General features: G+C 36.3%; 1 protein-coding gene across 4 annotated transcripts in view; it reads left to right on the forward strand.

The window, feature by feature from the left end:
* The window catches only part of PDLIM5 (PDZ and LIM domain 5), a 213,282-nt gene that overhangs the window by 127,163 nt on the left and 62,665 nt on the right, over window positions 1–23,454 (forward strand). The window contains exons 8-10 of one of the 4 annotated variants that reach the window (XM_058547524.1): window positions 14,634–14,750; window positions 16,770–16,916; window positions 17,654–17,785. The exons of the other annotated variants lie outside the window; for them this stretch is intronic. Coding sequence (XP_058403507.1) covers window positions 14,634–14,750; window positions 16,770–16,916; window positions 17,654–17,785 — 396 coding nt within the window. The remainder of the gene's footprint in view (window positions 1–14,633; window positions 14,751–16,769; window positions 16,917–17,653; window positions 17,786–23,454) is intronic. 4 annotated transcript variants of the gene reach the window in all.

Here is a 23,454-nt window from a genome sequence, read left to right on the forward strand (position 1 = left end):
GGTGGACACTGTGATGCCTGCCCAGATACTGTGTCATTAGAGGACTTGACACTGCTGCTGCTGGGTGTGTCAGGGACAAGATAGCCTTCAAGGGTCAGCATCTCCACATACCACTTCAGCTGCAGACACCCCCTCCAAGAGCAGGGCCTTCATGGGGCTGTCCACATGCAGTGACCTGATTGGACAGAGGGGGATGTGAAAATCCTGGTCGTTTCAGCCCAGGTGGGGACAACTTGGAGGGGCCATTCTAGCTCCAGAGCTGCTGTGCGGTCAGCTGAGACTATCATTAGTCCGGTATGACAATTTGATTCCTCCTCTGCCCACTCCTGCTTCCTGTCATCTCCCTTTCACAGGTGTTGGTCCTAGAGGCACTTCGTAATAAGCACCCTCCATTCTGAACTCTGTCTTGGAGTCTGCTTTCTGGAGAACCTGATCTGCAACAGAATCATAATCTTTTAGATCTCAATTTGGACCTCAGTTGCACAGGTTCTCTTCAGTGTGGTCCTTTATTCATCTTCTCATCACTCTCTTTGTCGCTTCTCATCCCTTCTCCTTAAATCTTCAGCCCAGACCATAGACACCATTTAGGGAAATCTTTTTTTTTTTTTTTATGAGGGAGATCAGCTCTGAGCTAACATCTATTGCCAATCCTCCTCCTTTTTTTTTCCCCCTTTTTCTCCCCCAAAGCCCCAGTAGATAGTTGTATGTCATAGCTGCACATCCTTCTAGTTGCTGTATGTGGGACGCGGCCTCAGCATGGCTGGAGAAGCGGTGCGTCGGTGCGCGTCTGGATCCGAACCCGGGCTGCCAGTAGCAGAGAGCGTGCACTTAACCGCTAAGCCACGGGGCCAGCCCTGTAGGGAAATCACTGAAGTGAAAGATCAGGTAAGGGCAGCCTGAAAGGTGTGTGGAAGTCAAAAGGAAGATACGTATACTTTTCTTTGCCTCAAGTAAAGGTTGTTTATTTATTGATTGCATCAGAAGCATCCTGGGAGTAATGAGTAGGTAAAGGTATTTGGAAATCAAATCTAGTCAGGGCTAAATGAATGATGCAGTGAATGAAAATCTTCAAAATAGAAAATTCAGATTAACTGGGTAAATATAATAAACACTTGTAACTGCTAAGCAGCACTTAATAAAATATTATGATTTTGTGTATTATAATTTTCCATATGCAACAAACTAGAATCAAATGTATTAGCCGTTTAATCAGTCACTTAATAAATTTTATTTGAACACCTCTGCCATTTTCTTCACAAACTTTTAGTTTACCTCTAGTTCTGTTCTGGGAGAGGTGCTGCTTGGAGTAGCCTTTGGAAATGTGTAGGAGTATAATATCTGTATTATTATTACAGATCTTACAAGGTCAGGAGGGTGCTGCGGGGGGCTAAGGATGCTCAATGTAATGCTCTGAATAATTCCACAGATTGAAGCACCTTCCTGCCCCAAATGCCAGTGGTGTGCCAGAGAATGACTGGGCTGATTGCAAATGCTCCCTCTTCCAAGATTTTCTAATTTCTTCCTAAAGCTCCAACCGCAGTCTCACCCACAGTGCACCACCCCACCCTCCACAGGAGGAATGATCTTCTGAAGTAACATCCTGTATCATTTTTACCTGTCTGTGGGCACCTCCTTTTCTAATCTGTATTATGGATATTTTTCTACATGTCCCAAATCTCCAACTAGAGTTTGTGCTTTTGGAAGACAAGAGTCTTAGTATAATCATATAAATTGGAAGGAAAAGGCATTCTAATAGGCATGATATTTCTTCCTGGATGCAACTGTAGATGTGTAAGTAAAGATCTATACATTCATTCTATAAACCCATATATATAAATGGACATTTATGTAGAAGTATATTTATAAATATAATATAAAAATATAAATATACAAATTCAATTTGAAAGTGAGTATTAGGATTGTAAGATTCATCTCTGGTAAACTGCTTCTTAAATTAGAAATATACTGTATTAGCTCAGGCTGCCATAACAAGATACCACAGACTTGGTGGCTTAAACAACAGAAATTTATTTTCTCACGGTTTTGGAAGCTAGAAGTCCAAGATTAAGATGCTAGCAGAGTTAGTTTCTGGTGAGGCCTCTCTGTCTGGCATGCAGATGGCTGCCTTCCTGCTGTGTCCTCACGTGACCTTTCTTCTATTCACACGCGAAGAGAGTGAGCTCTGGTGTCTCTTCCTCTTCTTATAAGGAAGCCAATCTTATTAGGATTAGGGGCCCACTGTTATGCCTCACTTAACCTTAATTACCTGTTTATAAGCCCTATCTCAAAATACTGTCACATTGGGGGTTAAGGCTTCATCTTATGAATTTGGAGGGGGCGGGAGGACACACAATTCAGTCCATAACATACACAGCTGCCTTTCTGTACTAATACTCAATTTGACAGATTAGCGTCTGAAAAAAACTTGTTAAGTAGAGTCACTGACTTGGATTCAGTTGGAAGCATTGTAGCTATGTTGTGGTGCCTCCTTTTCTACTTTAGATGACACGTATTTGTCTCCATGTCTTATATCCCCAACTAGAGTATAAGCTCTTTGAACATAAGAGTTTTAGTATCCCCACCACATGTGGCACTAACTAGCACTAACTAATGGTTACTAATTGTATATTATTGCATATTTCTCCAACTCCCTAGTTGTTGAATCTTAGAGAAATTGTTTACAGCATAGTATACATGACTTTTTATTGAATATAAATTCAATATAAGGTCAAATTTTCATAAAAATATCAAGACATTAATATCTTTACTGAAGGTAAAATGGAACCATACCTAAGTTGCTGGAAAAGAAAGTTATTGTGCTTTCAGTAATCTAATTGGCACAAAGTTGACACTTTTCTCTTGATATTATCTGTTTGTTAAATAGTTGTGGAAGATTTTTTTTTTTTAATTAATGGAAATTCATTTCTTAATCCATCTTCCCTTGGTGTTTTTGGTCTGTTTCAACATGGATAGCTCAATGGCTCCTGTGACAAGACGATACCTGACTAATTGTAGAAACAGGTCTATGAGATGCTTAGTGTTCTGATGGGAAAAACTAACAGAAATAATTTTATCATTGCTAAGGACATGTTTGAAGGTGGCTCTAATCTACAACATTGATTAAAAGGAAGCAACAGCCATATTATCAGTAACATATTAATAATGGAAAGCTGATGATAATATGTGGCTTACCAGGATAGAAAATTCTGGGAGGCCATAGAAAATTTCATTGAAAGATAATTCTTTTAAAAACATACACCTAAAATATATCCTTTGAAATATTATCAAGTTCCATACAATTTAAGTTAAAAGGTGATTTTTTTTTAAATTTTTTTAAAGATTTTATTTATTTATTTTTCCCCCCAAAGCCCCAGTAGATAGTTGTATGTCACAGCTGCACAACCTTCTAGTTGCTGTATGTGGGACGCGGCCTCAACGTGGCCAGAGAAGCGGTGCGTCTGTGCGCGCCCGGGATCCGAACCTGGGCCCCCAGGAGTGGAGCGCGCGCACTTAACCGCTAAGCCACGGGGCCGGCCCCATAAAAGGTGATTTTCTTGATCTCACCATTTTCTCAGTTTCCATTATGTAGTAAAGTATTTATCTAATAAACAATTTTAAATTTTTCATGCTTAAATAGGTCTATGTAAATGAGCATAAAGTAGCATTTTAGTTTAGCAAAAATATATATGACATTATCGTGATAAAAACATACTTTTATCAGTCTTTTCTTTTATCTCTCTCAGGGAATGGTGGCTTCTGATTGTTCACACGTTATGGTTAAGAATTAATAATGTATGATACGGATTCCCAATTTTCAAAGTATTTAAAATACTTATCAAGTGAGGAGTGATTGATTGCCTCTCTCTTTAGTAGGAAAACAGTTCAAACTCCAGTCACCAGTTACATTACACAAAACTGAAACAGGAAAAAATATCCTGTTATAGGCTGTCCCAAAGCACTAAGTACTGTCCACATGATTCCTAGCTGAAGGCCATCAGGACAGATCTTAAGTTATTCTTGAACAGAAACCCATCACCTTTGTACATTCATTGAAAATTTATAAAGCAGAAACTACATAAATATTTCCAAACATACTCTTTTTACAGCAAGTTTTTAAAACGTTATCTTCTTCAGATCCTCATGTGACCCACATAAAGTATATTAATGAAGAAACACAGTTTGCCACATGTGCCCTGTCTTCATTATTGCTCTGTTTCAGAAATATACAGCATTCTTGTTGCATATCCTTGTTAAGACACATGTCATTTGAGTAAATTACCTAAACCTACTATGTTTTATACGCTAGGCAAAGAAATCAGGAATCATTTCTTAGTTTCATATTTTCACTATTTTCATAGATAAGAATTAATAATTGGATTTTCCCAAAAACACAGAACACAAGGCTTCCACAGCATGGTCTAATTTTAAAAAATAAAATGATAGCCAGATAGAATCTCTTAGCTGATACCATCGTATACATTCCTGCGAAGTATGTTCACCAACCTGGAAAAAACCCACAGGTCCAAAAAATGGGCATATAATCAAACAATAATTTTTGTCTGTTGCAAAATGTGGAATATTTGTAATTTATCTACTTTCATTTTCTGCTGGTAGGTTATACTGTTCTATGCAAATGCCGGGGTTTGGTAACTGTAATGTAAAGATCGCCATCTATTGAACATAAGTAAATATTACACTTTAGTTCCTGTGACAATGGTACTTTAAAATTATTGAAGCAAGAAACATACTTTCTACCTTTTCTATGTATTTTCACACACAAATTGTTTAATTATGGAAATACTGTGTACTTTTACCAAATTAAACTAGGAAGAGTACCACTTATAAAGATTTTTTTCATAAAAATCCCAGTATTAATAATATGCAAAAATTGACTTTCATTGTCCAGAACATGCACTAAGTTCCTTAGAAGTTGTATCAGACCAGCAGTGCTTCTCTTATGATGCTGTTTGGATAAATTCTTTTCGCTTTACCTTTAGAGAGGTAAATTACACAACAAAATTATTTTATTGAATTAAACCAGAAAATAAAAGGATCTTACCTTCTTGACTAAAACTCAGTATTTAACCTTACATTTAACCAAATGTAACCTTCAGTTTAAATTTTTTTAACTTCAAAAGAAATCATAACTTAAAAAAATTAATGAGGAGGATTGATAATTGGCAGTCTTCACCATGATGGAAGGCTTAATTTTCTATCTTTTGCCACTACTCTATTTTACATATTTCAGTCACATCGAAAGTTTCAGAAGCCCAAGTTTTTCTCCCTTTATGTTATGTGAAGGTATGTTAAAGATATTATGATGGTAGGATTTTATAAAATAAAATTGAAATAATATATTACATAATATAGTATTAAACATATGACAGGTATGGATATATGGATATCTTAATTTTCCTCTTCTTAGTCAAATTAAAGAATTCTCTTTTCAAATTACATTAATCTTAAAAGAAGTCTGAGCTGTCCATGTGTCCTATTTTGTATTTCTCTCTTTTTATATCTATTCACAGGTGCTGTGTGTTGAGTGTTGCTTCCATGTCCAACCTTGTGATAGGCGCTCATCTCCTGGATGCACCTAGTTAATGACCCTGGAGAGTCTGTATTCACTTCTTGAACAGAAGAATGTGTTAAAGCTAGGATGACACTTATGTAGTTTTTGAGTCAGTGGTACACGTTTATTTGTCTTTTCACATACTTTATTCCTTATCCTGATATCCTAGTAATTCATAAGAAAAAAAAATGTTTGAGAATAAATTTCTGAAAGATTTTAATGGCATCAGGTAGTTGTACAGCACTGGTTAGATAATGGGTGAATTTGAAGTTTTAATACAGAGAAGCAACACTTTTAAACAGACTTGGTGGAATCCCACTTACCTTTTGCTTACAGCAGTGGAATCCAGTATCTCTTGTTAAAGCAGCAAATCTCTTGGCAGTGATAGCAGGGATTTTGAAGCAGTTCCACATACAAGTTAAGAAAATGTACATCACACACACAAAAATCATTTAAATGTGAAAGATAAAACAACCAGGCAATATTAATTCAAGAGATAAAAGAGCAAAAAACTAAAGTGGTATTGTCAAGGGTTATTATGAAATTAATAAATGCTCATTGTTGAAAGATATAAACAGCAAACGAAAATCACCCAAACCCAGAGGTAAATACTGAAAAGGTTTTGGTTTATTTACATTCTGGAGGGAATTGAAGCCCCAGGTAGAAAGTGATTCTAAATGAGCTCTCTATAGCTTGCTGCCTAAATTTGTGAGTGTCAGGATGCAGGGAGGTGTAGTCTATGTGTTCCATAACCAGATCATCCTTCAAAAATATAGTGGGAGTCTAGGAAAATGGGCCAAATCTGGTTAAAAAGAAAGAAAGGAAGAAAGAAATTTAATGTGGTTATGTGCAATTTGGATCAAATCATTTTCTCTTCTGGGACATATTTGGGGGGGGGAACAAGGTTAACAAAAACAAGTATAAAAAAAATTTAGGGATTTTAGAAGAAAATAAATCCAATATGAGTTTGTCATGTCATGTGGCTCCTAAAATTATAAAGCAAGCAATAGTTCTATTCTGCACTAATAAAATCTCACCTGCCATATTATGTTTAATCCTTGGTGTTAATCTCTGATGATTACATAGACAATCCCAAAGAAAGCGACTGAAAAATCATGGGACAATTAAGCTGTCTTTGGGTCAGAGGCAGTTGTTTGAGTGATGATTTTAGCTGATAATGTAGGCTAGTTTCTTGCCCTAAATCCATAGCTATGTCTTCTTTTTCCCCAAACATTCTCCCTTAGTCTTAGGCCTCAGAGATTAGCAGTGGTCCCTGCTCACATTTATTATGTATTGTATATAATAAATAAGTCCAACAAATGCTTGTGAAGTGGTTATTTTGTGCCACTCCGGTTCTATAGTGGAGGCTAGTTGCTGTCATGGTCTTAAAGTCTAGTGGAGCAGACATGCAATAAAAAATAAATAATATAGTTTTATGTTATGATGTATTCTATAAAGAAATAATATAGGGCAATATGATGAGTATAATGAGGGGAAGGGAGGAGTAAAGTCATTAGACACTGGTTAGGAAAAAAAGATACTTGAGCTGAAACATAAATAACCTGAAGGAGTTAACCATGCAGATGTGCAGGAGATAGGCTCTCCAGGCAGAGGGAATACCAAGTACAAAGGCCCTGAGACAGGAATCAGCTTGGTGTGTTTAAGTAAAGAAAGAAGGCAGCTATGACTGCAGCATAGTAAATAAACTAGAGTGATAAGAGAGAGAGTGAAGTAGTAGTTAGGAGTCAGAACATTTATTGCCGTGCATGTTCTGTTGAAGGCTTTAGATTTTTATCCCAAGTAAGTAGGAAGCCAAGTATAGGATTTTAATCATAGGTGTAAGATTTGATGTATGTTTTTAAAAGATCACTCTGAATAGCTTGGAAAATTGATTATAAGGGAGAATTAATGAAAGCAAGAGACTAGTTATGCGTATTCCCTTAGTTCAGGCAAGAGATGATAGTGGCTTAGGTCGTGAAGGGACTAATGGAAATGTAGAAAATTCGATGGGTTTGTATTTTACAGGAAGAACTGACACGCATGTGGCAGTATTAGGGGGCAGAAGTGATGGATAATGGAAAATTACTGAGTTGGTGAATTATTAATTAAGAATTAATTCAGTTGCTAAGAGTCAGTAAAACTGGTGAAAGGCAATTCAGTACAGTAAAATGACTGATAGAATCAAGAGGTAGAGGGGTGAGTGAGTTAGAAAAAAAGAAGGTGCCTAAAATCCAGATTTTAGATGTGTTATGCTTGTTGATGAAAAAGTAAAGGTGGTGAATTCTGGAGTGTGGGGCTGAGGTATTCCAGGCCTAGGACTTAACCTTAGAGGAATTATCACTGAAGTGAAGAAATCAAAGAATTTAGCAGTCAGGTTATCCAGTAATTCCACATGATAACATTGAAGTCATCAAGAAAGACTGTTGGGATGGGGTAAAGAGGAAGGCAGTCAACCAGAGGCTAAGGCAAACAGTGGATGAAATAGAGGCAAGGCAGTGAATGGGTAGATAGTGAGTGGTCATAGTCTGATGACACGAGCCTCAAGGGAGTTGGGATTTTGGAGGATTGAAGACGACTGATGATGTTAGAAACGGTAGTGAGGAGGATACTTGCTCTATCTTCAGGTTTATAATAAATGGATGGGGTTTGAGAGAAAAGGAACCTCTGTTTGCAGGGACTGCAAGTAAGGTGCAGAATGATAGAGGGTTTGTGAGGGCTGAGAGAGTTGGGAAATTGATCAGTTCCGAAGATACATAAAACAGTAAAGAAATTAGTCCAGGAGATGAGGGATGACCCAAGGGGTTTCACTTCTGGTTGTGGCAGGTAAATAGAGATAGAAAGTATGATGGGATTGATCTTCATGGTCTGTTAGAGGAAAGTGGGCTCTAGAATGAAGCTCCATGAGGGCAGGAAATTAAAGTGGGCAATAGAGTGTGTGAGGATGCCTGCATGAAGTGGGAATTCAAATAATATTTTGTTGTTGAATGAATGAGTGAATGCAATGAGTAATTAAATGGCAGGCCTCAGGATATCTGATCCAGAATATTTAGCAAGAGCGTGTGTGGCCTGGCTTTTGTTCTCTAATGCTGGCAGGACACTCACTGGAACAGGAGGTGCTATGGTGGCGTTCTGAAGACACCCCATTCTCCAAGGACTCACGGTGGGTGGCTGTTGCATAGTAGGCATTCAGATTCATTTATATTTTCAAATAGTAACAGATTGACTCAGTACTATTTATTGAATAGTGCATCCTCTTATCCTGAATCTGGAAAAATATCTTTATCATATATAAATTCTTTTTATTATGTTAGAATTATGCTAATACTACAAAATAGCAGATTTTTGCCCCATAGAAGAAGCTATTCCTAACTAGCAGAAATAGCTGAAATACTTGATAGGAATGGTCCAGTGAAGAAATTGATGATGCAGAGTGAGAAGGGGCAAGGTGAGTGGTAAGTGCCCTGCAGTTACTGAGGGAGTCAGGCTTTTATCAGGGGATTATTCCAAGTGATTTTTAAGTAGATGTTACACCTTAAAATCCTGACATTACAGTCATGTGCTGCATAACGAAGCGTTGGATCAGTGATGAACTGCATATACGATGGTGGTCCCATGAGATTAGTACCACATAGCCTAGATGTGTAGTGGGCTATACCATCCGAGTTTGTGTGCGTACACTCCATGGCGTTCACACGACGACGAAATCTCCTAACACATTTCTCAGAACATATCCCTGTCGTTAAGTGGGGCATGATTGTATATAGGTATTTTTTATAGACGTAATACAGTATATGCTCATTCTTTATCTATCTTATCTTTAGACCCCATATTACAGTTTCTCTAAAGGGATGAGGGAATAGTGTAGGTAACCAAAGAGTTTACATAATGTTAAGACAGGACATTTAGTGATGGTAAAATCCATTAGGGAAGGCAGCAGCAGAGAGAGGCATAAGAGTTACGGCAAAGTTTGAAAGGTGTGAAGAAAATAGGATGTATCAACAAAAAGCATTCTTTTCCCCCAACACAAATAATAAGTTCCAGTTCCTTTAGAGATCTCTCATTTTGTTTCCCTCTTTTCCTTGCTTCAGTAAAGTGGGAAGCTTTAAGAAAAATAACTGCTTTGAGTCAGTCCTTTTTCTTTGCTCTCACAAAAAGTAAAGCTCGTTTTGAGTGGTATTTTCATGTTTGACAATTTGCTTCCTAATCTTCTTTTAACCTCTCACAGTCCTCCCTGCCCCCCCATGTGCAATGCAAGGATGATTTTCAATTCTCTTCAAGATGCCGTCTCTATTAAATGTAGAATTAGCAGGCTCAAGTAGTGTTTTTAGGCTGCTACAGATGCAAAGGCTATTGAAATCAATTAATAAATTTAACTTGTGATTAGGAGTACCAGAAATTTCCAGCTGAGGTTTAGTTGATTTAATTTTCCAGAAGGGAGATCATAGGTACAAGTGAACATACTCACCATATGTGTTGTCACGAAGCCAGTGGAAGATACTCATTTTTCCAGATAACTAGCTGTTTCCCTGGCTAAAATGAATAGCTTTGCTATGCTAATGACCCCAAAAGTAAGAATGCAGCTACGATCCTGGTGCATTCCACTTTCTGCTTAGCAATATTATTGTGTGAATGTTTGCTTTGTGGAAGAGTGAAAATACCAAGGACAATTGATTGTTGTTTTTTCCCTTTACCGGCTGTGAAATACATGTTTTAAGGTTTTTGAATTTTTCCTCTTACTGAAAACTTGCCATGTAGTGATGTAATAAGTCACTCTATTTGATTATTTTATGATATTTGTATGGAGAGTGAGGAGGCATTGAAACTTTTGGTTGGAGACGAGGTTTTTATGCTGCAAAAGAAAGTTTCTGCCTTTTTTCCCAGATATTTTAAAGGTTAGGCTTTGTGAAAAATTTATTCTTATGTATTTTGCATATCATTCCATCAAAATATGGATGAGCCAAATTAACATTTTGAAATTACTGGTGGAGAGCTTTAGCATCCTGCAACCAGGAATAGCTGGGGAAATAGTACTAAAAACAGGCGCACGTGTAGGGTCGAGGCACAGAAGACAGGAGACGAGAAGGAGTGGACAATTGGATCAGATACCGAGGCTAAGAAAAATGAGGAACGTAAACAAAAAGACAAAACTTGTGATTCCACCTATATAATGTATCTAAAGTAGTCAAATTCACAGAAACAGCAAGTAGAATGGTGGTTACCAGGGGCTGGGTAAAAGGGGAGTTGTTTGATGGGTAAGAATTTCAGATTTGCAAAATGAAAAAGTTCTGGAGATCTGTTTCAAACAATGAATATACTTAACACTGCTGAATTGTACACTTAAAAGTGGTTAAGATGGTGAATTTTATGTTGTGTTTTTTATGACAATAAAAGTTTAAAATGAAGAATATAAATTGGCAATTGAGTTTAGCCACAGAAGGTCATTAGTGACCTTGGCGGGATTATGGTTTTATGAGGTTGGGAAATGAGGCCCGCTTGAGAGGTTGAAGAGTGACAGGCAGGTGAGGAAATGGAGACGACATGAGTAAACTGTCATTTCACAGAATTTGGCTGTTAAGGGGACTGAGAAAATAGAAGGCGAAGGTAGTTTTATCGTTGTTGCTTTTAAGAAAAACTGTCGCATTTTGAATGGAGACTCAAAGCATGCAGTGGAGAGGGAGGAATGGAAAATGCACTGCAAGTAGCGATAGATGGAATGAGGCCCCTGAGAAAAAGGGAGGAGATGGAGTACACAGCAACAGGATGTTGCTATTTGACCATTGTCAGGCCTAGGGGATAGAAAGAGAGGTCCTCTCACTGGTCCTGCAGGATGGTCAGGAGGTCAGTTAGAAGATGGACAGCCTCACGCCTGCTTTGCCTGGACACATTGCTAACGTGGTTCCCCATTGAAAAGCATAGAAAGGTGCAGTGCAGAGATTGTGCAAAGAAAGACACAATTGCAGAGAAAGATAATGCACAATCCTGTTCATTTTTCCTGAGAAAAGCAGGCCAAAAGGCTGCAAGCCCAGCTCTCCCGACAGATCTGGAAAGGAGCAAGTCTTCATACTTCTCTCTTGTGAAGAATGAAAACTCAAGTAACAGACAAAGCAGAAAGTCTGGCTGCTACAGAGGTGCTATTAATCAGAGCTTTTTCCAGCCCTAAAAGGAATGAATATTAGGGAATGACAGAATGAGAATAGATATTGATGTCTGTTCCATATTAAATGAGGTAGTTTATGATTTTCTTAAGTTGACTATTTTTAGAGGTTTGCTAAACAAAGGAATAGGTTATCAGTGTGTAACACATGGGAAACTGCCTAAGTGCATTTGTTTGGAAACTTGGAAATCTGGCTGTAGAAGGTATTTCATTAGTTATATGAACTTTATTCTCAGATGGCAATCATTGTCCCAGTCAACAGAGTTCCTAGAGGTGTTGGAAGACTCAACTTCAACTCACTCCCTTTTCTTGCCTGTCCTCATTATATATTAATATGTAGACATTGATAGTTTTTATAACTAAATTTTTTTTAGAATATTGATAATTCTTTACATTATAAAGGACATTTTCAAAGGTATTTTTGGAGTTCTAGTCATTTCTTTCAGGTTGATGGTGTGTCCTTTCTTACTTAGCCAATAATGACCTGTTTAACCTGAATTGTGATACAGTCTCTGGAAGGTACAAATATGTTCTAAGAAATACAGTCGTCCCTCAGTATCTGGGGGGTTGCTTCTAGGAACCCTCTTGGATACCGAAATCTGCAGCTGCTCAGATCCCTTATATAAAATGGCATAATACAGTGAACACAGTTGGCCCTCTGTATCTGTGGGTTTCTGTGTACATGTACAGAGGGCTGACTGTATATGTATATTGTGAGTGAGTTCTGTATTTGAAAACAATAAATTCCATTCATGCATGTATTCAACAAACACTTATTTGCTGTTTACTTTGTGGTAACCACTTTGTTACACTTCTTTTATACCAGGAAATATAATGGTCCCTGACTTCAGGGAACTTCTAATCTAGTGAGGGAGTCCAGATTTAAAAAAAGAATGTATATTGTATATGTATATGTATATTGTGAGTGAGTTCTGTATTTGAAAACAATAAATTCCATTCATGCATGTATTCAACAAACACTTATTTGCTGTTTACTTTGTGGTAACCACTTTGTTACACTTCTTTTATACCAGGAAATATAGTGGTCCCTGACTTCAGGGAACTTCTAATCTAGTGAGGGAGTCCAGATTTAAAAAAAGAACCACACAAATTGTAAAATTATAATAATAAGAAATGCTGTGAAGAAAAAGTACAGAGTTCCAAGTAAGCGTATGATGTGGGCAACCTAAGGTGATTTGGGGAATTGAGGAGGCCTCCCTGAGGCGGTGGCATTTAAACTGAGGCAAGAAGGACGCTTAGGAATTATCCCAGTGAAGGTGTGATAGAGAGGTGAGTCTAGAAAGTGAGAAGTAGTCGACTATGCAGAGGCCTTGAGGTGGGAAAAGGCTTGGCCTGTTTCAAGAAGAGATGATGACCAGTTGGCCTGGAGCAAGTAGAGGGATAGAGAAGGCTGGGAATAGGGAGCCCGGGATCACAGTTGTCCCCACAGCAGTGCTGGAAGGTCCAAGCCGGGCAGGGTCACATTTACATTGTTGAGTTTACTCTGGTGGCTGTGTGGGGATGTTATTCTCCAGGACAGGGGTCAGCAAGCCTTTTCTGTAAAGATCCAGATGGGAAACATGTTAGGTTTGGGAGCCATATGGTCTGTGGCAACTGCTCCCCTCTGCGTATGGTGTGAAAGTGGCCGTAGGCATATGTAACTGAATGAACCTGGCTGTGTTCCATAAACATTTCTTTATGGATGCTGAAATTTGAATTTCATATCATTTTTATGTGTAATGAAATGTGATTCTTTTCATTTTTTAAAAACCATTTAAAAATATGAAAACCACTCTTAGTTCACAGGCCATTCAAAGACAGGTGGCTAGAGGACTTTGGCCTGAGAGCCGTGGTTTGCTGACTCCTGTTATGGGCCTTACATTTCTTATTCTTTTAACTTTTTCTGCTCTACCTCTTAAATGATATTTTAATTGTACCATGACGTTTTTCTTAAGTTGTCTACATTTTTTTTCAACGCTCTGGTAAAGGTATGACCGGTGCTAAATAAAAAATGAGAATATAACCTCTCCTTTTCTATTTCTTTATCTTAGCTTTACGTTTTGCGTTTGAAAATCAACATGACTGTCCCATTCTGTTTTTTATCCACAGGTCTTTTTCATTTCTAAATAATGGAAATTTTTTACTTTTCTTTTTTATTTTTCTTTCAAAGTGTTATACTTGGTGCTTTCTTCTTTCAAACCTCACGCTGAGTTTTTCGTTTTTTCTTTACCTGGTAACACTTCTTTCTAAAATTTAATTCTGGCATTAAAAAGAAAAAAGGGTACAGACGTCAAAAAAATGAAGTAAAAAATACTCAAAGCAACACAACTGCATGCAAATGTTTGTTGTGTGACTGGATAAAATACTTGGTTTACATAAAGATAAACAACATCCATATAATTGCAGATCTGCAAACATAGCATTCTGACCTGAAAGGAAATTCCCAATTGCTTTTTTGTAGTGCACTGTTCAGGCAACTGCTCCACAAGATGCTGGAAAGCAGTATGTGGTGGAAATAGTACAGACAGACCTGGTTCAAATTCCACTGACCCTTACTAGGTATACAATATTGGGCAACTTAATTTTGTTGGAGCCTAAGTTGTTCTGAAGCATGCAAAATACATAGTCAGTGTATGGAAATTTCCATCCACCTTTCTTCCCCTGTAAGCATAATCTTTTACCACATGAAAATAGCCATGTTAAAAAACTGGGAGAGAAAACAGCCTGTATTTGGTGGTGTTGAGGGTGTTGGTTTTGGTTTTAACCTTATGTGGATAAGAAGTTAAAAGAAAACTAGCAGTATTCCCAAAATGGAACCAATGTTCATTTAAAAGGTAGTAGAGATGATAAATTTCTGTACTTTTCGTTAATATTTCCTTTGCCTTGTTTATTTTACTTCTGAAAACTTAGGTTTGACAGTTCTCTTGAAGACCTGCCTCCGAGTGGACCTCACCCACCTGCAACTGCTCAGGTTTTACACATTGGTGGCCAAGTAGCCACGCTTTCTAAAGTAACTACATATTCTAGGTAGAGTTTTTCAAACTTCTTGGTATGTCTAAATTTTAGTGCTGGTGGTGAAATTAAATACCAAATCTGTTTGACTAAAAAGGAAAAAGTGATCTTAGATTACAGAACGGACATCATTAATATATAGACGAGAGAGCTTGGCACTCAGCCCTGGCACACTGCTTTACACCGCTTTTATATTTTACATTTTTTCGTTTAGATTCTAAGTTCTAATGTAGAATCAGGAAACGTGTGCCTTTATTTATTCACTGTGATTTGGAAAGTCAACTTTTCTTGAGTTTGTCATAGTCTCCTTTACTGAATTAGAGCATTCACCTCTAAAAAAGGAGCAATAGAGATCATGTGTTCCAGGTCCCCAGCCATATTCTAAAGGTATTTGGGTTAATTCTTCTTAGAAGATTCTGCTGGACTATGCTAATACTAAGTCCTTTTATTTTATTATTTTTGATAGAATATGATGAAAGAAATTCATTACAGTTTCCTTTTCTTCTTACAGGAGAAGGATGATTTAGCTGATTTATTTTTTTACCTGATTTTTTATAGACTTAAGTTTCTAGTTATATTCACTATTACTTCCCCCAAATAGTAGCCTTTTCCTCAGAGATGCAGAGTAATTGAGAAACTCAAAAGTTGAATCACTTGCTAACTTTGTTTTTCCACTTTGCATGACACTCGCATTCCCCTGTTCTGCCACTGACAGCATCTTCCTTTTCTCTCTCCAGCCCCCGTTCTTTCTTTTCTAGCCATTCACAACAGTTGTTAAAATACAGTCATACAGTTCAATTAAATTATAGACTTGCAATACTTGCAATTCTGTATAGTTTTTTAGAAATGGCTTGCCACTATTTCTTTAATTTGCCTTCTAATGGTTTGTAAAGTTATAGCCAATGGAACTAGGAATAATGGATTATCCAATTCTTCTGACAGGGAGAGGAGACCTGTGTGAACCCTCACGGTTTTAGACATCTGTCTGAGCTCTCCTTAACCTGGGTTGAGTTTGGCACATCTTTACTTCATATTGGAGGTGGCCATTGTCACCAATTTTGAAAAAGTGATGATCACAGTCTAGTGAGGATGTTCCTTAATAACTTGCACCTATGAGTGAAGAAGACTACAAGTTTCACACTATGTACTTTAGACTTTCTTTTTACTTTACTTAATCAAAAAGAAATTCTCCATTCACATTGGAAATCATTACAGTCCTAATGATGGAGTGTTAATTCCTGTTCAGGTGTTTGACCTTTTCTAAAAGACCAAGGAAAAATAATTATTTTAAGTAATAAGAGTTCTGAAGATAAAATTTCGTGCCAGCATTTTTTAATCTTTACAGAGCTAACTGAAAATAGAAATATAGAACACCAGCAGAGAAGGTGATGTTTTAGTCATATTCACTGTAACTACTGTTTATTTTACAAAGGTACTTGGCCCCCCTCACCCCCAAATAGCTTTACTCTCAATATTTCAAACAGTTATTTCTTGTTCACGTTAATCTGTATTGCTGCTTCTGAATAGGCAGCCGGTTGTACCTGCTTCTCCTGACAACACGAGTCATTAAAATGTCAGGCTCTGGGTGTAGATCACCTCTAAGGTAAACTCTTTATGTAGAGACTTTTTGGAAAAATCGACATAACCTTCCTTCTTTCTTTGCTTATAGAAATTCAAACTTCATGTTTAGATTTATTTTCTACTTAGTTGTTGACAAGTCACTCTCCATGTGTATTGTTGTATGATATTGATTTAGTTTTAAATAGGATTAGAGACAGTGAACTTAAATACATTCAAAAGTGTTTATATCTCAAAAATCAGTTTTATGGAGGATTATATATCAAATTTTAGTTTCTGAGAGAAATCATAGCAACAGTAACTAAGTGACCTGAACTCCTCTTACGCTTCTGACTTGTCACACCTTTACAATGTCTGAACATGAATATGGGGTGGGTGCTATCTTATCTTCATTATGCTGCCTCTTCTCACTTTCCTGTTTGTTCCTCCTCTGTTTTTTCTTTCCCTACCTATCAGTTTAAGCAGCTCCACGAGAAATGTGGTGGCAAGTTCTTTGGAAGGTTTTCGGAGCTTTCCTGCCTTCTCTTCTCCTGCTAGATATAGCGCTGCAGTTCTGAGCAGTGCGGCCGCGACCGTGTCTGCTGCTATTGCTGCAAAAACCAGGTAGAACTCATGTTCAGTGCATGTCTGGTGTGACCCCAACACTCTCCACTGTCTCACAGTGACCTCAAAGAAAACATGCCCATTTGAAGCAGTCAGAGCTCTGATATGAGATCTTAATCGTATTGTGGACGTTTTGTCTAGGTTGTGGATTTGTATATCCCACAATGTTTATTACTGATTTTTCTCTAAATCATCCTTTTCTGTCTTTCCATTACTACCATTTATCTATGATACTTCTCAGTTGTGTGGACTGTTGCATGTTGTATGCCTATTGACTTTTGGATTTTTATAATTTTTAGTTTTATATCTGGAACAGAGTCAAGTATAAATAGAGATTTTAAGTTTCTATGGGTTTTATCTTTTCCCACAAACTGATGATATTTGAGGGTGATCTAAAGCCTAACTATTCTCTGCAATACCCTTCCTCCCAAAAAAGCACAAAGCCTTTTTATTTTTGTGGAGTTTTGTTTTTACATAATTTCCAGTAGTCTTTACAGCTTTAAATGCTTTCTAGAAGATTGCCTTGATCAATCTTGGTGAAAATTTAATCAATTCTGTATTAATGAGTAAAATAATAGACTCTGAGCCCTTCTTTCTACTGCTTTGTTCTCTCTCTCTGTCTGTCTCTGTCTCTGTCTCTGTCTCTGGAAATGTTTCAAATCCTAGACTGTAAAAACTACTTTCTGCTCTTGGTAGTGTGATTTTTCGACTTAAAAGACTTTCTGAACGCTCACCAGGTTCTCCAGTCCTGAAAAATATCACTCCCTCCTGGATGCACTTTGCATCAGCCCTGTTTCCAAGCCTCTAGCTTTTTCGTATCTCCAGGCCTCAAGGAAGTCAACTGGCTCTGTCCATGATAGGAAAATAAGGTACTGTGGGAGCGGATGTCACAAGTGGTGGTTTGCTATAAAAGATACTGCTTTCTCTAACTCTTAACCACCATATTAACAGACCAGATGAGAAAATCCTCGAGCTGATTTGTGTCCGGTTTTAAATTAACTGTAATTTCAATGCAATGCTAATGCATAAGCACATTATTTTGTATGATTATTAACTCGCCTTTAACCCTTTGTGACATCTTTTGTTAGCGCACTTGATGTTTGATGTGAAATTATGAGTAATTGTGCAAGTATTTAAATTAGAGTAGAACCCTGTCTTTTATTGCATGGATGTAGCTGTACTAGAATAGTCAAATGTTTAGTAAGACATATCTTTATACCTTTTGAAAAAATGAAAAGAATAATAAAATAATTGTGACTACTATCTTATAGTTCTTAAATATGAAGCTTTTACTTGAGCAAACAAGTTGATTTTCACTGTATCTAGGAAATACTGAAGCACTAATTTTTTTTTCTCCTAAATTTAACAATTATGCCAAAAATTATAGACATAATAAGAAAACTAAAATATCCCAAATGTTTACCAAAGGTATAATCTGAATGAAATAATGGTATAAAATCATTTCTGGCAGAACATAAAGTTAATGGCAGAGTGTATAAGTATCACTATAATGAGGAAAAGCATAATATGACATAGTCTCCCTGTTGATCACGTTTGTATCCTACCCACTGTTACAGAGGGTTTCAATACATTTAATTATAATTGTGGGTAACTTCTAAGGGAGGTATTTAAACAGGAAGAGAGAGATCATTGTACATTTTGCTCTAAGGAAAAAAAATACCTGAAATTATATTCTGTTTGTGGAATTGTGAGTGTTAAATGAGCAGAAATCTTTCATTGTCAGGGCTAAGTCTGTACAGAGATAGGTTACTGACCACGCTTAGAAAGGTCCTTTTGAGAACATCATGGAATGCTCTAAATCCTCTCTCCAGAAAAGCACTATTACATTTTTTTCTTAACTAAATCGCCAATGGTATGTTTTGATTGACATCAAATAGAAATGGGATGGGGAAAAATACTGGTTCTGTGAAAAAACCCCTTTCTCCATTAGTGGCATGCCCATTCAGCTCTTATCTTTTATTCCAGTAAGTTATTTTGCTCTCCCTGTTTAACAAAAAAAGAACAACATAAAAATCTTTGCATATCTTGTTCGATTGGAGAATTCTAATGTTTTTCATTTATCATTGTAAAACCAAAGATAATTTTATAACTTTTTTGTACATAGCTGTTACATGTAGGGCAATCTGTCTTTAAGTAGGAAGAGATTAAAAGAAATGAATCCGAGATAGTTTTCCCTTCAATTCAAGCATCTTGTTTAAATAAACTTCTGGTTAAAAAAAAAAAAAAGATGTGCATGCAGTTATGGACTGACTGAAGCTAGCCATAGACCCACTTCTAGAGCAAGTGTTCATAGTCATTATCATTACTTTTTATTAACAGCAATAGGCACAAACTAAACATATTTTGATATTTGGGAAAGGGAAATGGTTCTCGACAAGGTAAGCCAGTTGGCATTCTGGAAAGCAGGAACGCAGGGTTTCCTGAGGAGACCTTGCTAACTCAGTGAGAAGGGTACCAAAAAGAGCAGTTGGGATGGTATCAGAGGTATTTTATCTCTGATTTTTGCTTTTGTATGACAGTAATCTCTAAAATTATAATAAAGTGTAGTGTAATACCAAACTTGTTTGTTTCCATTATAGTGTATTTAGCATTTTGAATTTTTATACAAAAAGTCTGTTAAAGAATTTTGCTTAGGAAAATACAAAAAATTTTCTTGTAAACACAGAATTCTGGAAGGCAGGAGACTCATGACTCCTCTATATGTCTAGGTCCTTTTATAGAATTCTGACAAAATTCTATTAAAATAAAACGTTGAGGGGCTGGCCCCGTGGCTTAGGGTTAAGTGCGCGTGCTCCGCTGCTGGCGGCCCGGGTTCAGATCCCGGGCGTGCACTGACACACGGCTTCTCCGGCCATGCTGAGGCCGCGTCCCACATACAGCAACTAGAAGCACGTGCAGCTATGACATACAACTATCTACTGGGGCTTTGGGGGAAAAATAAATAAATAAATAAAATCTTTAAAAAAAAAAAAAGTTGCTTATAATTATGACCCTTTGAGAAATATTCCTTTCTGACTACTTCAGAGTCTGTGTATTGGTATATCAATTTTTTATGAGACTTTAGCTAAAAACTGTTTGTTTAGTTTAAACTTTGATAATTAAACCTACAATGTACAGTTGGCTTTTAAAAAGTTTAAACACATAATTAGAATAAAAGTTACTCTCAAGAGTATTCTTCAAACAGTGTTTTTCCTTTGAAAATAGACTTAAAATTTCCAACTGTTCCCACTCTGCAGCTGAAATTTACTTGTTGAAATAGTTAAACAAATGTGGAAAAGGAATGTAAACTCAAGATAAATCAGGTTGCTGACACTGAAAGTTAACTTTTCTTGCTTTTTCTTTTTTCCTCATTAGTTCAGTTGTGAAAAGAAACCTTTGATCTATTGGTATATTTTTCTCCATTTTCAGTTTTTGAAATTTGACACAAAAACTTTGGTATTCTTGAGATGGAAGTCATATTAATTTAACATTTCATTTCAGTGCTTATTTGGCAGACTAGTGAAAGTGACCATATTTGATTTTTAGCTTCTGTGGTATTAGCCAAGGGTATTTATGGATTTACTCTGGTTTCCTCATTATAATCTTTTAGAAAGCATTTTAATTTTGTTTAGAATTTAGGTATACCTTCAACAATTTAAATTTAGAAAAAATATGTATGAGTCATGATTTCAGAGGTAAGATACCAATCTCATTTAAGTAATCATGCCATACTATATTAATAAATTAGTCATTAATTTAAAATATTTTGCTGTTAGTGATTATTGATAACATTTTGTTCCCAAGTATAAAATAATGTGGCAAATGACTTTATTAATTCTTTAATCTTTAGTATATGATACCTAATTTTATTTATTTTCTTTAAACAGTTGGTAATAATTAAAAATCAGAGAAAAAGCTGATAGATTTTTAGAGACCTAGGCATCATGTTTTCAGATATGTATTCAGATATGTGATTGTCTAGATAAAACCTAATATTCTTCTATTACTACGTTAAATGTTTTAAGTAAATAGAGTTCTATTTCCATGGAGAATATTGAACTCTGCTGATCAATTCTGAATTTAAACATAAATGGAACAACTTTCTTGCTTATAGCTTAGATTTTTATAAGTTCTTTATGGTATACTGCACACCCTTTGTATCTAAAGAATACTGTTTAAGATTTAAACATCTTAGGCCTTTTGGGAGAGAATATATACAAAACTATGTACAAAGGATACAATAAAAAATGAAAAAAATTTTTGGCTTATGAGATACTTATTCCATGGGAATTTTAAGAAATATTGTGTGTTATTTAAAATTGAGTTGAGAAAGCAAGATTGTGTCTGGTCTCAAAATTCTGGACCAAAACTATCCACAAACTACGTTTAGAAGCAAAATTATTAGTGCAGGTGAGAGGTGTTTATTTGGTAAATGTACTTATCGCTAGATATGTGAACTAGATGTAACAGGATGTGCCATTTCTTGAGCATCAACTCCGTGCTCAGCACTGTGTTAAGTACTTTACTTGTATTACATATAAATGTCTCATTGTATTTCGTGTAATCCTAACAATAATCTTGGAATAAAGGTAGTATTTTTATCTCATTTTAAAGATAAGGAAACTTGTCAAGTTTAAGTAACATACCCATGGTCATAGTAAATGCCCCAATCTCAGGTAGTTTATAATGTAGTAGTAGAGACAAGATACATAAAGTGGTATAATGTAGAGACAAGATATGTAAAGAAGTTACTATTAATTTAAAAAAATCCTGGCTATTACCAATCAAAATGTAAATAAGCCCTGCAGTTAATATGTGCCGTGAATTGAAGGAAGGAGTATCTTTACCTCAAGAAGATTGTGTGATTAAATAAAATAATATATGTTAATTGTGTAGCATGGTACACAGTGCATGATGGATGTTATTGTTACTGCTACTATTGTTAATTATGGATAGGATTTGGCCTAGCGTGTAGGGAGCGTGGGAGGAAGTGCCTTCTTTGTAGAACCTGGAAAAAATGTAGAGTTGCAGACAGAGAGGAGGTATGGCCCGAGTATAGTTTGTATAGCAAAGTGGTAGGAGATAGGATTGGATAGGTAGATTGTAGCCTGTATCCTAGAAGGCTTTGAATGTCAAGCTGAAGTGTAACTTGGCCCTCCACCCTCTGAACGGTTAGATCCCTTCTGTAGCATCTGTATCCTCTGCTTAAGTACCTCTGGAGAGAAGCCTCTCACAAAAAGGGTGGTTAGGAAACAGATTTTTTTCCTTTGGACGATTTTTCATATTGGGAAGTACTTCCTTTCATTGAACCAAATCTATCTAACTGTGGATTCGATTCAACATTGGGCAAATAGAATGTAGCCATATAGAGTGAATCCACATGTCACATATCTGAGAACTGCTCTTCTACTTCTCCTCAGTTTTCTCCATACTCTGGGCCAGTATTACCAGTTCCTTCAACCAAACTTGACTAAGCTTGGCACTGATTTCCTATCATCCTGGTCACTTTCTTCTAAGTAAGTTTGTCTGGCAGCTCTCCTGGAATTAAATTTTAATTCTTTCAAGTCATTAAACATTAAATGATGATTTGGGTTTTGTTATTATTTCCAGATTATATTTTTATTTTATCTGTAATTTCTAGTGTTACTTGGTCATAAATTTTTCTTCTTAGAACTGTGGCTATATGAATTATTAGTTATTTTTTTCAAATCTACATGAGAAATTAACCCTAGAATTAAAATGATCTGTACTTCTGTATTACTTTCAGAAATCATTTGTGATGTATAAAAATATTGAAAATAAGTCTTTTGTTATTTGAATATGTTAATTATCCTTTTCATATGTTAAGCTCATATTCTGTGCCTTAGACATGCTAAGTACTTTGTACATAATTATCTTATTTAAGCCTCATGGAACTCTTATGAGCAAAGTATTAGCCCCGTTTAAAGTTTAGGTAATTGAACCTTAGAGAAGTAAAAGAATTTGTCCATCACAAAGCCTTTAAAAGGCACTATACTATAATGCTTAAACTCTGTCTCCATTAGCATTATTTATTGTGTCATCTTTATTGATAATTGTGTTCATCATTGCCATTAAGTAAGCAGTCTTTCACTTTTTATGATAAAAATTATTAAAGTGCTTAAGTTTTTCATTGTATAGTATGTTTTAACATCAAGTAAATTTTAGTTTTTCATTAAACTGATTAGAAACTGATAAAAGAAGGTGATGGCTCTATTGCGCTTGAATTTGAGAGAACAGTAACAGGGAACAATATTTTAAGAAAGTTAAAATAGCTCTAATATGATTTTTCAAAACTGTTTAGTGTCAGAGGTGCCCCAAGACCACCTCCAGGTTTGCTGATCACTTTCACTAGAGGACTTAAAGAATTCAGTAGATAGTTGTGCTCATAACTAAGATGTATCATAGTGAAAGAATAGAAAGCAAAGTCAGCAAGAAGAAAAGGTACATGGGATCAGGGCCAGAAGAAAAGAGGCTCAAGTTTCCAGAAGTCCTCTCCCAGTGAAGTCACACAGGTTGT

The sequence above is a fragment of the Diceros bicornis genome, chromosome 8 (genome assembly GCF_020826845.1).
Source record: "Diceros bicornis minor isolate mBicDic1 chromosome 8, mDicBic1.mat.cur, whole genome shotgun sequence".
Lineage (NCBI taxonomy): Eukaryota > Metazoa > Chordata > Mammalia > Perissodactyla > Rhinocerotidae > Diceros > Diceros bicornis.